Below are 13996 nucleotides of genomic sequence, written 5' to 3'. Positions count from 1 at the left end.
ATGAATATTCGCTTAGAGCATCCTTATCAATGGAGTTTTTTCGCGGTAATTGAGGAGTTTTTGTAGGTGTGATTAGGAGAGAGAAAATGGGAAGAAATGAATAAAAAAACAAATTTGATTTAAAAAAAAAAAAAGAAAAAAGAAAAAAGTCAGAAGTCAGGCGCGCCTCTCAGGCACGTGCAATGCACGCGCCCGCTGGGCGCAAGGTTGGCTGCCACGCAGCGTGTGGCGGCTGGGCTAATGCTCCAAATGTCAGAGTTACTGTTCCAATATTTCCTTCCTTGCAGATGATGTCCTTTCTTCTCTCACCTCTCATCTCTCTCCTTCAAGTCATATGGCATTGTACTATGATCTCCAAAAAAACTACTGATGGCCATGCTCTTATGAGTGATGATGAATAGTCAAATATGAGCAAAAAAATTATCCAGAATTCAATAGAAATTATCGATTTTAAATATTGAATTAAGGATATATAAATTGAATTTATCACAAAATAAATAAATAAAATAGTAGGGCCCACGTTTGTGCGTACAACTAATAAACAATAATAATAGAATCAAGAAATTCACNGCTAGTGTTTGGTTGATAGGTTTTGTGGATGCTACTATGGGTTTGGAATACCCCATTAATGGCAAAACCCATACCCTTATTAAATAAGGGTTTCATCTCCCTTCATCATTTCTTCCCCAACTATTAATAATCATTCCCATTCCACCCAACTACCAAACAATCACTTTCATACCCATTCCTTATGCCTAAACCCACCAACCAAACACACCCTAAGGATGCGTTTGGTTCGCACATGAGAATCGGAATCGGAATGGGTATCAAATACTTGGTAAGGGTAATGGGTTTTGGTGAAAGTATTTAGCATGTTTGATAGTTGGGTGGAATGAGAATGATTATTAATAGTTGGGGAAGAAATGATGAAGAGACATGAAACCCTTATTTAATAAGGGTATGGATTTTGCCATTAATGGGGTATTCCAAACCCATAGTAGCATTCACAAAACCTATCAACCAAACACTACCAATCACTTTGATACCCATACCTTATGCCTAAACCCCCCAACCAAACACACCCTAAGGATGCGTTTGGTTCGCACATGAGAATCGGAATCGGAATGGGTATCAAATACTTGGTAAGGGTAATGGGTTTTGGTGAAAGTATTTAGCATGTTTGGTAGTTGGGTGGAATGAGAATGATTATTAATAGTTGGGGAAGAAATGATGAAAGGAGATGAAACCCTTATTTAATAAGGGTATGGGTTTTGCCATTAAGGGGGTATTCCAAACCCATAGTAGCATTCACAAAACCTATCAACCAAACACTAACAATCACTTTGATACCCATACCTTATGCCTAAACCCCCCAACCAAACACACCCTAATTAAGGGCTTTTATGATTGATGAATATTCGCTTAGAGCATCCTTATCAATGGAGTTTTTTCGCGGTAATTGAGGAGTTTTTGTAGGTGTGATTAGGAGAGAGAAAATGGGAAGAAATGAATAAAAAAACAAATTTGATTTAAAAAAAAAAAAAGAAAAAAGAAAAAAGTCAGAAGTCAGGCGCGCCTCTCAGGCACGTGCAATGCACGCGCCCGCTGGGCGCAAGGTTGGCTGCCACGCAGCGTGTGGCGGCTGGGCTAATGCTCCAAATGTCAGAGTTACTGTTCCAATATTTCCTTCCTTGCAGATGATGTCCTTTCTTCTCTCACCTCTCATCTCTCTCCTTCAAGTCATATGGCATTGTACTATGATCTCCAAAAAAACTACTGATGGCCATGCTCTTATGAGTGATGATGAATAGTCAAATATGAGCAAAAAAATTATCCAGAATTCAATAGAAATTATCGATTTTAAATATTGAATTAAGGATATATAAATTGAATTTATCACAAAATAAATAAATAAAATAGTAGGGCCCACGTTTGTGCGTACAACTAATAAACAATAATAATAGAATCAAGAAATTCACATTGTAGCCTCCATGCACCCTTTATTTATTCACCTCAGGACTCAGGCAGGCGCCAGGCACAACACATCTCATCTCCAAGCCAATTCTCTCTGTCTCTTCTCTCTCTCTCTCCCTCGGTTTCTCTCTCTTCTCTATACGCTATTAGGTTTCTCCGTGGCCAGCGGTTTGGGGTTTTCCGCATTTCAACAAGGTTGGTCTCCTCTCTGATCTAGGTCTCTGCTAAATTCAAACTTCTTTGACCTGTGTATGTAATACATAATATGTGTTTCTGTGTATGTTTTGTTTGCTTGTGATTTTTCCAGTCAGATGTTTCCCAGATCTTCATCTGAATTCCAATGTTGATGTTTCCCTTTCAATCTGGAAGAGTATTTGCTTTTTAAAAAAAAAAAGAATTTATGTTACCTGTAAATTTACCTTTATGTAAAAAAAAAAATTCACCTTTTCTGTAGCTATGGTTTTGAAATTGTTGGATGTAGAAGACTAGAAAGCTGTTTTTAGTTTGATGTGGAGGTTCTTGAGAAACTGTTAAACAGTGAAGCACTGTAGAGCTGAAAAAAGTGATAATTTTTGAAATCTATTTTTGGATCCTTGTCTAATCTGCAAATTCTTTGTTGCAACTTTAATTTGCCCAGATCTTGTATTCTCTTTTGTGCTTTTACTAAAATAGTGGATATTTGTTTTGGGCAGGGAAGCATAGCATATTGAGTGGGATAGATGAGTGAATCCAAATCCAAGTCAGTGGCAGAGATGAAAATGAGTGAACCAAAACAAGAGGAGGCCACATCTTCAAGAAAACTGCCTGATTTCAAACAGTCTGTGAAATTGAAGTATGTGAAACTTGGTTACCACTACCTTATCACCCATGGCATGTACCTATTTTTGTCCCCCCTTGTTGTGGTCATTGCTGCTCAACTGTCTACCTTCTCCCTGAAAGATGTTTATGTTTTGTGGGATCATCTTAGATTCAATCTCATTTCTGTCATCATTTGCTCCACCCTTTTGGTGTTCTTGTCCACCCTTTATTTCCTCACTCGTCCAAGCCCTGTGTACCTTGTGAATTTCTCTTGCTACAAGCCAGAGGAGGCTAGGAAGTGCACAAGGCAGATTTTCATGGAGAGGTCCCGGTTGACCGGGACGTTCTCTGAGGATAACCTTGGTTTTCAAAAGAAGATTCTTGAGAGGTCGGGTCTTGGTGAATCAACTTATCTTCCTGAAGCTGTGTTAAGAGTGCCACCAAATCCTTGCATGGCTGAAGCAAGAAAAGAAGCTGAGACTGTGATGTTTGGAGCTATTGATGAGCTCCTTGCAAAAACTTGTATTAAGCCAAAAGACATTGGAATATTAGTTGTGAATTGCAGCTTGTTTAATCCGACCCCTTCTTTGTCTGCGATGATTGTCAACCACTACAAGCTTCGTGGAAACATTGTTAGTTATAATCTTGGTGGAATGGGTTGTAGTGCCGGTTTGATCTCCATTGACCTAGCCAAAGATCTCCTTCAAGTCCATCCCAATACTTATGCCTTGGTGCTCAGCATGGAAAACATCACATTGAACTGGTATTTCGGGAATGAGAAATCAATGCTGCTTCCAAACTGTTTATTCCGGATGGGAGGGGCTGCCATTTTGCTTTCAAACAAAAGGTCTGATCGAAGACGATCCAAATACCAGTTGGTCCATACTGTTAGAACCCACAAAGGTTCCGATGACAAATGCTTTTCTTGCATTACCCAGTTGGAGGATGAGAATGGAAAGGTGGGAGTTTCTCTGTCAAAGGAACTGATGGCAGTTGCCGGTGATGCTCTCAAGACCAATATCACTACACTGGGTCCTCTCGTGCTTCCCATGTCCGAGCAGTTGCTTTTCTTTGCCACATTGGTTGGTAGAAAAATCTTCAAAATGAAGATTAAGCCATACATACCAGATTTTAAGTTGGCATTCGAGCACTTCTGCATTCATGCTGGTGGAAGGGCAGTGCTGGATGAATTGGAGAAAAACTTGCAGCTCTCTGATTGGCACATGGAACCTTCAAGGATGACACTCTACCGATTTGGAAACACCTCAAGTAGCTCACTTTGGTACGAATTATCCTACTCAGAATCCAAGGGAAGGATTAGGAAGGGTGACAGAACTTGGCAGATAGCATTCGGCTCTGGGTTCAAGTGTAACAGTGCAGTTTGGAAAGCTTTAAGGACTATCAACCCTGCTAAGGAGAAAAATCCATGGATGGATGAAATTCACAACTTCCCAGTGGAAGTTCCAAAAGTCGCCAAATTGTAATAGTTCCAAGCAGCATATAATTAATAGTCATTCTTTGATGGTTGACGTTGTTGTGACTTGTGAGAGGCTCCCGCGGGGGATCATGGCCCGACATTATGTTTCTGCTTCAGAATTCCTGATTCCCCTTAGCCTTAGGGGCATTAACTTGTTAGTAGGTTGGTTGGGATTAAGTGGTTATTTTACTTAATTTTTCCAATTTTTATGTTGTACTATCTTATTGATTCATATGCTCTTTAGAACTGGAATCCGGTTATTGGATGGAAATTGGTTTTTTTGGTTTAACATTCATTTGGCAATGCCAATCATGTTCCATCATTGTTGATGTTGAATGAAAATGGGAGTATTTTTTTAATCAGTTGTGCATATCTGCTTTCCTATGGCCTGCCTTTGTGCAACTAACACGTCTTTCACTGAATATTAATCATTTTTTTTTCTCTTTTAGTTGTCTGTTATCATTCCCATTTATCTGAATTCTTTGCCGGTTTAAGGAGAGAATGTAGCACAGCTCTTATAAACTTATTATATTCAGAGCTTAAGGTAACTAATTTTAGTTTGAATTATTGATAAGTTTATTTTCAAACGATACACTAAAAATGAATTTATATTAAAATATAATAAATCTATTAAAAACAAATACAAATCCTAAAAATTAACACATAATATATTACTAGTTGTAAATAGGGAAAATGACACTTTTTCCCCATGAATTATAGGTTTATAGCGTTTTTTCCCCCCTTGAGTTATTCATGTATTTACATTTTACATTTGCCTCCTCAATTATTTTTATGGCATGTTTGGTTCGCGGAATAGGCCTGGAATGGAATAGCATTCTTAGTAATAGGCATATTCCGTTGTTTGGTAAAACTTTCTATTCCCAGGAACATTGACCTATTCCCCTTGCAAAGGAAATAGAGATTCCTAGGCCCCCTAGGTATTAGGCCCCATGACGTTTTGGAAACGTTAAAGTGACCGTTTTTCTCCTTTGATGTTAAATGGATATTTTTACCTTTAAAATAATTGATTTCTTTTATTTTTCTCCTACAACAATAATTATTGCTTGCTACAATTTAGAACTGGAAAAAAATAAAAAAAATTATTGAATTTAAATTATTTTAAAAATAAAAAATATAATATACAAAAATAAATAAATAAATTTTGAACCGGCGTTTAAACCGAAATTGAAATCATAATAAATACGAACCGGAACCGAACAGATTTGTAAACATTATAAATGATAAATTTATTCTGTTCCGATTCACATTTATTCTAATTCCAGTTTCAATTGGTTCAAAATTTATTTATTTATTTATTTATTTTTGTAAATTCTGATTTTCTATTTTAAAATAGTTTAAATTCAACAATTATTATATTTTTCAGTTATTAATTGTAACAAGAAGCATCCCAGTTATTTTAGTTCAGATGCTATAGTGTCTCGTTCAGTTCAAATCGAATCGTAGTTATCCCTACATATAAGTAATAATCTGTTAGAGGAGAAAATAAATGAAATAATTATTTTAAGGATAAAAATATCCATTTAACATCAAATGAAAAAAAAAACTGCCACTTTAAAAATAATTAAGGGGGCAAATGTGAATACATGAATAACTCAGGAAGAAAAAAATGCTATAAGACTATAACTTAGGAAAAAAAGTATCATTTTTTTCAGTAAATATGCACAAATTGTGTCGTACCAGTGTGTATAAATAAGGGTCGACCTCATGATGAAGAACTCATAACTTAATAAAATAATTAGACAATCCTGTTATAAAATACATTAAGTGAGTACATTATTACACAATTGTAACAGCTAGATAATTTGTAACAGCCAATGTATGGACATTATTACACAATTGTAATAGCTAGATAATTTGTAGCAGCCACCATTGATTTGTAACAGCCATATAATTGATGGCATTAATATTGTAATCCTTGTACTATATATATATTGGAATGAAAGGCTAATGGAAGGAATTGATCTTTTGCTCATTATTCTTGTTTCTATACTTTCTGTTTTTCTGCTTTATTTTATACTGCAACACATCGGTTAGGAGCTGACGGGTCAACGGGCATCAAACTACAACATAACACACAATACGTTATCAGCACGCTCATACACACCCTAGTGAACGGTAATTTTTGTACGTTTTCCTTTTATGCCTAAAATCACATATATGTTTTATGCATCTGTGAATCTGTGAATTTTTGACATATAATTATCCTTTTACTGGTAGCATACATATATGCATGAATAGTTTTTTTTTTCTTACTGAGAACTTATATGTTTCCTGGTCATGAATATATGCCTTCTATTGTTAATAATATTAATGACATTCATAGATCAACTTTTTTTGCTGTAAAAACAAAAACCTCTGAAATACATAGTGATGTGTGTGTGTGTGTGTATATATATATATATCACATTTTTTTTACTATGTATATGCTTCTAAACATTTTTTGGGTAACAAAAAAAAATTCGAAATAAAAAAAAGAACAGTGTTTTTTTTTTAAAAAAAAAAAATCCTTTTTTTATTGTATATTTCGAAACCCTAAACCAACAAAATTGTTTGTTTTGCATCCCAACACTATATCAATTCCCAAATCAAATTTTGTAAACCCAAAAAAAAAAAACATTATGTTTCCCAGAATATGCGTGTCCAGCCGGTGATGCACCTGTGCCTGAAGCACACAACGTTGCCTAGTAGAGCAACACTCGGAGGGGTCGAGGCCGGGGGAGAGGGACAGGTCGTGGTAGGGGCTCGAAGAGAGGTGGCAGAGAGGGAACTAGTAGCAATGATTATCGCCCTCAGAACAAGAAGCTGATCAAGCTCGGAAAAATAAACCAAGCACGTCATGTTTCAAATGCGGTTGCAAAAGGCATTGGTCTAGGACCTGCAGAACCCCCAAACACCTGCTCGAGGCCTACCAAAAGATGCTTCAGCAGGAAGAAGGACAAAAGAAGAAAGATTCTGGACAATCATCTTTGTCTGAAGCAAATGCCCTTATCTAAGAGAACGATGACTTAATGGGCACAGAGCTAGCTGACTATGGAGATCAGGAGTGATAGTTTCTTTTACTCCCATTATGAACTTTTCTCAAAATATTTCATGCATGCGAGCATGTTTGTATTTACACAATTTTTTCAACAATTTTCTATCTCCTATCTGAATGAATTTATTCCATCTCATGGATTTTTTTTTTTTTCTGTCGCATGCCCGCATTATATTGATACCCATTCCCCTTCATTTTTTTAGAAATATGGGAGACAGATCAATCGTATGCTTAGTTGATAGTGCGACCACTCATACCATCCTGACAGATAGGACATTCTTTCAAACACTTAATCCTCACACCGACAATATCTCGACTATTCCTGATGATAGTATTTCCATTGTGGGCTCCGGAAGAGCATCACTCATATTACCGAGGGGTACTTATTTAAGAATAGAAACAACCCTCCTATACCCTCAATAAAAAAGAACTATGCTTAGTTTTAAGGATATTAGGTCCAATGGTTTCCACATAGAAACTAAAACTAAAAACAATACCGAATTTCTTGTCATAACAAAAATGGTTAATAACCAGAAAAAAGGAAATCGAATAACTTCTTTCATTTTCTTTAAGCTTGTATTATTCCTATATTAAGCCAAAAATATCATGTGTTACATTCGCAGTAAAGCTTTAAAATACACATTCTTTCGGTCTATGGCATGATCGCTTAGGTCTTAGGCAAACTATGATAAGTCGGATACTTACAAACTTGACTGGTCATAACCTTCTTAAGAAAATATTCTTTCTCCAAAAGACTAGACTTGTGTTCCCTGTGCAAAATGAAAGATTATTGTTAGGCCCTCTCGTCCTAAGGTTGGTTTTGAGTCACATGTTTTCCTACAAAAGTTACAGAGCGATATTTGTTGACTAATTCATCCTTCCTCCAGACCATTTCGATATTTCATAGTACTTATTGATGCTTCCACCCGATGGACACATGTGTGCCTGCTGTCCACTCGTAATACGGCATTTGCAAAATTCATAAGCCAAATCGTTAAGTTAAATACCCAATCCCCCTATTATACTATTAAAAACGTAAGAATGGATAGTGCTGGTGAGTTTACCTCGTCAACTTTTAACGATTATTGTAAGACCATGGGGATTAAGGTGGAACATGATGTACCATATGTCCACACCTAGAATGGTATACCAAAATCTCTTATCAAAAGACTTAAGCTAATAGCCAAACCATTACTACAACGATCCAGTTTGCCAGTCACTTGTTGGGCACACGTAGTGTTGGATGCTATAGACCTAATACAACTCTGACCAACTGCATATCACGAACATTCCCCTTTACAACTTGTACGTGGTAACGAGCCAGACATTTCTCATTTGCGTGTCTTTGTTTGTGCAGTTTACGTACCCATACCACCTCCACAACGTACCTCAATGGGCCCTCAACGCAGATTAGGTATCTATGTGGGGTTTGTTTCCCCATCCATAATTAAATATCTAGAGCCCATGAATGCAGACCTATTTACTACTCGGTATGCTGATTGTGTCTTTGATGAAAACCATTTCCTGGCATTAGGGGGAGAGAAAAGCCCAGCTTTGAAAAAGGCCTTCAATATCTTGACCCACGTACTAACCAAACTGAACTTGAAGTTTGTTGAAATTGAGGGATTGAAAGACCTGGCAGGTGGAGAATAACAACCACCTGCCAGTTAGGCGGAAGCAAAGTATGTGAGAAAACTAGAGAATAATAGAATATATGAATATATTATAATGAAAGATTACAATAGGTTGCTCTCTATGTTCCTATATGCCTCTATATATACTAAACTACCTACCAAATCTACCATAATAGGAATAGAAAACTAAGTCCACTGTACTAGGAGTTTCCAAATATTCAATAAAGGTTTCCTAATATTCAACACTCCCCCTCAAGTTGGAACATTTAGAAATTCCAAGCTTGGATCAAAACAAAAACTCTACCTCACTTAAAATTACAAATGAAAATTAAGTGCAACTAGAGGATACCAGTGTTAGATGGCTTCGGAGGGATAATGCTATACACAACCCTTGGAAATGCATCAAGGGAGAAGATTGTCACGAACAACATTGGGAATGATGGCACCAAGGGTGAAGATTAACACGAACACCTTCACAGCAACATAAACACTCTAGGAATGCCATAGGTAGAGGCGAACAGGAGCCAAGAATAGCAAAGGATGCAGTAGAGCCAAGAATATAAGTAAACTAGAACACCGTTTGATTATAGATAGTCACACTCCCGCTTACTTGAAACATGAGAAATAATCAAAGGCCATTATAGTAGTGCTGAAACTTAACATCCATGGGATAAGGCATACCGGAGATAAAGGAATATCATGGTTATACCAAAATAGTGAAACACCATGGGAAGAACCGAAGAAGCTTAACATTAAACCCAAAAAGCCTTCAAATTTCACCCAATAGGCATCAATGGCTGCCAAGAAATTTGCAGCAATGTTGCAGGAAAATGGGTAAAAGATGTGGTAGTTCAAGACAAAAAGCTAGAAATAGAGGCTAAGTATGATATCATCATATACTGGAAGCAACGGAAGAATAAACCAAAAGCAACGTGATGAAGATAACTAGAAAAACAAAATATAATAAGTAAAGTAGAACACCACAAGAGTGGTGTTGCTGGAAGAGGACGATGCTGAACTGCCACTAAAACCGAACACATAGAGATGATTAGAGAAGAAAAAGAAGATTGATTGAAAATTCCGGCGACGGTGGCCGGAGGCAAACTCCGGTGGCGGCAGTGGCAGAACAACTAGGATTTTGTTTAGGGTTTGTTTTAGGGTTTAGGTTCTGATACCATGTTGAAATTAAGTGACTGAAAGACCTGGCGAGTGGAGAATAGCAACCTCCCGCCAGTTAGGTGGAAGCAAAGTATGTGAGAAAACAAGAGAATAATAGAATATATGAATATATTATAATGAAAGATTAGAATAGGTTGCTCTCTACGTTCCTATGTGCCTCTATATATACTAAACTAACTACCAAATCTACCCTAATAGGAATAGGAAAGTAAGTCCACCCTACTAGGAGTCTCCTAATATTTAATAAAGGTTTCCTAATATTCAAAAAAGTTCAAAAAATAATAAACTTGCAAAAACTAGCAAATAGTCTGCCAGATGCGTTTACTGACTACGGAGGTGTGACTAGGTCCTACATTCCCATAGAAAATGCTCCATCAAGAGTAATTGTCCCCAAAGGACCAAATATTAACATTGACACTGCCCAACGCCAACTAAAAATAGTAAACAATTACAGTTACTCCAAAATTGTCCTGAAGACGAAAAACCCAGTGTAAATGCACGTGCTACAATAAGCATAACACTGGAATACGGAACATCTTTACCAAGATATAATAGCAAATGAGAAAGACTTGGTTGATGTAAATATAGAAACTGCCATCAACTTTATAGAACACGAAGAAAATTTCAATAGAAATGTAATAGTCGTCGATGATAAATTCGCCTCTACAATTGCTCTTCACATTTCTTTCAATAATCTGGATCCAGAACAAAAAACTATAGCAGAGCGCCGGAAGCGCTATGATCAATTGCTCTTCACATTTCTTTCAATAATCTGGATCCAGAACAAAAAACTATAGCAGAGCGCCGGAAGCGCTCCATAAGAACACTGAACGCCCAGCTTCGCAGAGCTGCTCTNTGATTATAGATAGTCACACTCCCGCTTACTTGAAACATGAGAAATAATCAAAGGCCATTATAGTAGTGCTGAAACTTAACATCCATGGGATAAGGCATACCGGAGATAAAGGAATATCATGGTTATACCAAAATAGTGAAACACCATGGGAAGAACCGAAGAAGCTTAACATTAAACCCAAAAAGCCTTCAAATTTCACCCAATAGGCATCAATGGCTGCCAAGAAATTTGCAGCAATGTTGCAGGAAAATGGGTAAAAGATGTGGTAGTTCAAGACAAAAAGCTAGAAATAGAGGCTAAGTATGATATCATCATATACTGGAAGCAACGGAAGAATAAACCAAAAGCAACGTGATGAAGATAACTAGAAAAACAAAATATAATAAGTAAAGTAGAACACCACAAGAGTGGTGTTGCTGGAAGAGGACGATGCTGAACTGCCACTAAAACCGAACACATAGAGATGATTAGAGAAGAAAAAGAAGATTGATTGAAAATTCCGGCGACGGTGGCCGGAGGCAAACTCCGGTGGCGGCAGTGGCAGAACAACTAGGATTTTGTTTAGGGTTTGTTTTAGGGTTTAGGTTCTGATACCATGTTGAAATTAAGTGACTGAAAGACCTGGCGAGTGGAGAATAGCAACCTCCCGCCAGTTAGGTGGAAGCAAAGTATGTGAGAAAACAAGAGAATAATAGAATATATGAATATATTATAATGAAAGATTAGAATAGGTTGCTCTCTACGTTCCTATGTGCCTCTATATATACTAAACTAACTACCAAATCTACCCTAATAGGAATAGGAAAGTAAGTCCACCCTACTAGGAGTCTCCTAATATTTAATAAAGGTTTCCTAATATTCAAAAAAGTTCAAAAAATAATAAACTTGCAAAAACTAGCAAATAGTCTGCCAGATGCGTTTACTGACTACGGAGGTGTGACTAGGTCCTACATTCCCATAGAAAATGCTCCATCAAGAGTAATTGTCCCCAAAGGACCAAATATTAACATTGACACTGCCCAACGCCAACTAAAAATAGTAAACAATTACAGTTACTCCAAAATTGTCCTGAAGACGAAAAACCCAGTGTAAATGCACGTGCTACAATAAGCATAACACTGGAATACGGAACATCTTTACCAAGATATAATAGCAAATGAGAAAGACTTGGTTGATGTAAATATAGAAACTGCCATCAACTTTATAGAACACGAAGAAAATTTCAATAGAAATGTAATAGTCGTCGATGATAAATTCGCCTCTACAATTGCTCTTCACATTTCTTTCAATAATCTGGATCCAGAACAAAAAACTATAGCAGAGCGCCGGAAGCGCTATGATCAATTGCTCTTCACATTTCTTTCAATAATCTGGATCCAGAACAAAAAACTATAGCAGAGCGCCGGAAGCGCTCCATAAGAACACTGAACGCCCAGCTTCGCAGAGCTGCTCTCTCCCCAGCCCACAGCATAGTGTGGAATCTGGATCCTTTCATCGAGCACCATTTCTTTTAGATAGAAAGGTGTTCTGACTCTGATTGGTTGAAATGGAAAGAAGCAATTGAGACTGAGCCTAACTCGCTAAATAAAATAAAAGTGTTTATTAGTCCTCCTATACTTACCCCTAAAGGTGTGATTCCAGTAGGATCCAAATGGTATTTTTATGAAAAAAGAATGAATAAAATGAGGTGGTTAGATATAAAGCGAGACTTGTAGCTCAAGGGTTCTCACATAGACCCGGACTAGATTTTGAACAAACTTACTCTGCTGTCATAGACGACACATCGTTCCATTATATAATATCGCTGGCAGTAAAAATGAATTTAGAAATGCAGTTAATGGATGTTGTGACCACATATTTATATGGGTCACTAGACACTGACATATATATGAAAGTACCTGTGGGCATCCAAAATCCTTTATGTAAAGGAAAAATAAATAAAAATATGTTTAGTGTAAAATTACAAAAGTCATTATATGGCTTAAAATAATCAGGAAGAATGTGGTTGTGTAGATCGAGTGAATTCCTTTTAAAACAAGGATATGAGAATAAAGATATCAGTCCTTGCATCTTCACTAAGAAATTGTTTGATGGATTCTGTATTATATCCATATATATAGATGATATAAATATTATAGGGATATGTAAGGATGTCAAAAGGGCATGCTTGTGTTTAAAGTAGGACTGTCAAAGCGGGCAGGCCCGCCCCACCGCGGTCCTATATTTTGGTGGGCTTGGCTAAGATTACTACAACCCTAGCCCGCCCCGCGGGCTTTTAAAAAATATAAATAAAAAATAAAAATTAAATATAATATATATATATATATATATATATATATATATATATATATAAACTTAGTGTTCTGTGCGTGTGTTCTGTGTACGCACAAAACACTAAGTTTGTAAAATTATATTATATTATATATATATATATATATATATAAAAGTATTATATTATATATTATATATTATATATATATTATATTATTTATTATATATATATTTTTAAAAAGGACTTGGCCCGCGGGCCGACTCGCGGCCCGCGCGGGCTAACCCGCGTGGGTTGCGGGTCAATTCTAGCCCGCCCCGTTAGGCCCGCATTTTTGCGGGCCTATTTTTTCATGACCCTAACCCGCCCCACGGTGAGGCGGGTGTGGGCCGGCCCACGGGCTTTGGTCCATTTTGACAGTACTAGTTTAAATGAAGAACTCGAAATGAAAGACTTGGAAAAAATCAAGTTTTGTCTCGGCCGGCAGATCAAGCACCTTCCAGAAGGAATATTCATACATTAATCCAAATACACGGGTAAGTTATTGGAAAGATTCTACGTGGATAAATCTCATCCACTTAGTACTCCAATAGTAGTCCGATCACTTGACGTTGATAAGGACCCATACAAACCTAAAGAGGATAATGAGGATATTCTAGGACCAGAAGTCCCTTACTTAAGTGCCATAGGAACACTTTTATATCTTCCTAACTGCACTAGATCGGATATTGCATTTTCAGTAGATATGCTAGCT

The 13996-nt window shown here is 37.0% G+C and overlaps 1 protein-coding gene across 2 annotated transcripts; it reads left to right on the top strand.

Annotated features, from left to right (window-relative positions):
• Positions 1 to 2013: 2013 nt before the first annotated feature.
• Positions 2014 to 4608, top strand: LOC116022469 (3-ketoacyl-CoA synthase 11-like). Of its 2 annotated transcripts, none has more exons than XM_031263193.1 (2): positions 2014 to 2169; positions 2667 to 4608. In XM_031263193.1, the coding sequence occupies exon 2, from the start codon at positions 2694 to 2696 to the stop codon at positions 4254 to 4256; it is 1563 nt and encodes a 520-aa protein (XP_031119053.1). In that variant the 5' UTR covers positions 2014 to 2169; positions 2667 to 2693; the 3' UTR covers positions 4257 to 4608. The 2 variants fall into 2 exon arrangements, with proteins under 2 accessions (XP_031119053.1, XP_031119054.1); XM_031263194.1 differs by having other exon boundaries at positions 2036 to 2191.
• The last annotated feature ends 9388 nt before the right edge of the window (positions 4609 to 13996 follow it).

This window comes from Ipomoea triloba, chromosome 6, assembly GCF_003576645.1.
Source record: "Ipomoea triloba cultivar NCNSP0323 chromosome 6, ASM357664v1".
Classification (NCBI taxonomy): Eukaryota; Viridiplantae; Streptophyta; class Magnoliopsida; order Solanales; family Convolvulaceae; genus Ipomoea; species Ipomoea triloba.
The sequence above is the reverse complement of the archived record's forward strand: the minus strand, read 5'-3'. Positions and strand labels throughout refer to the sequence as shown.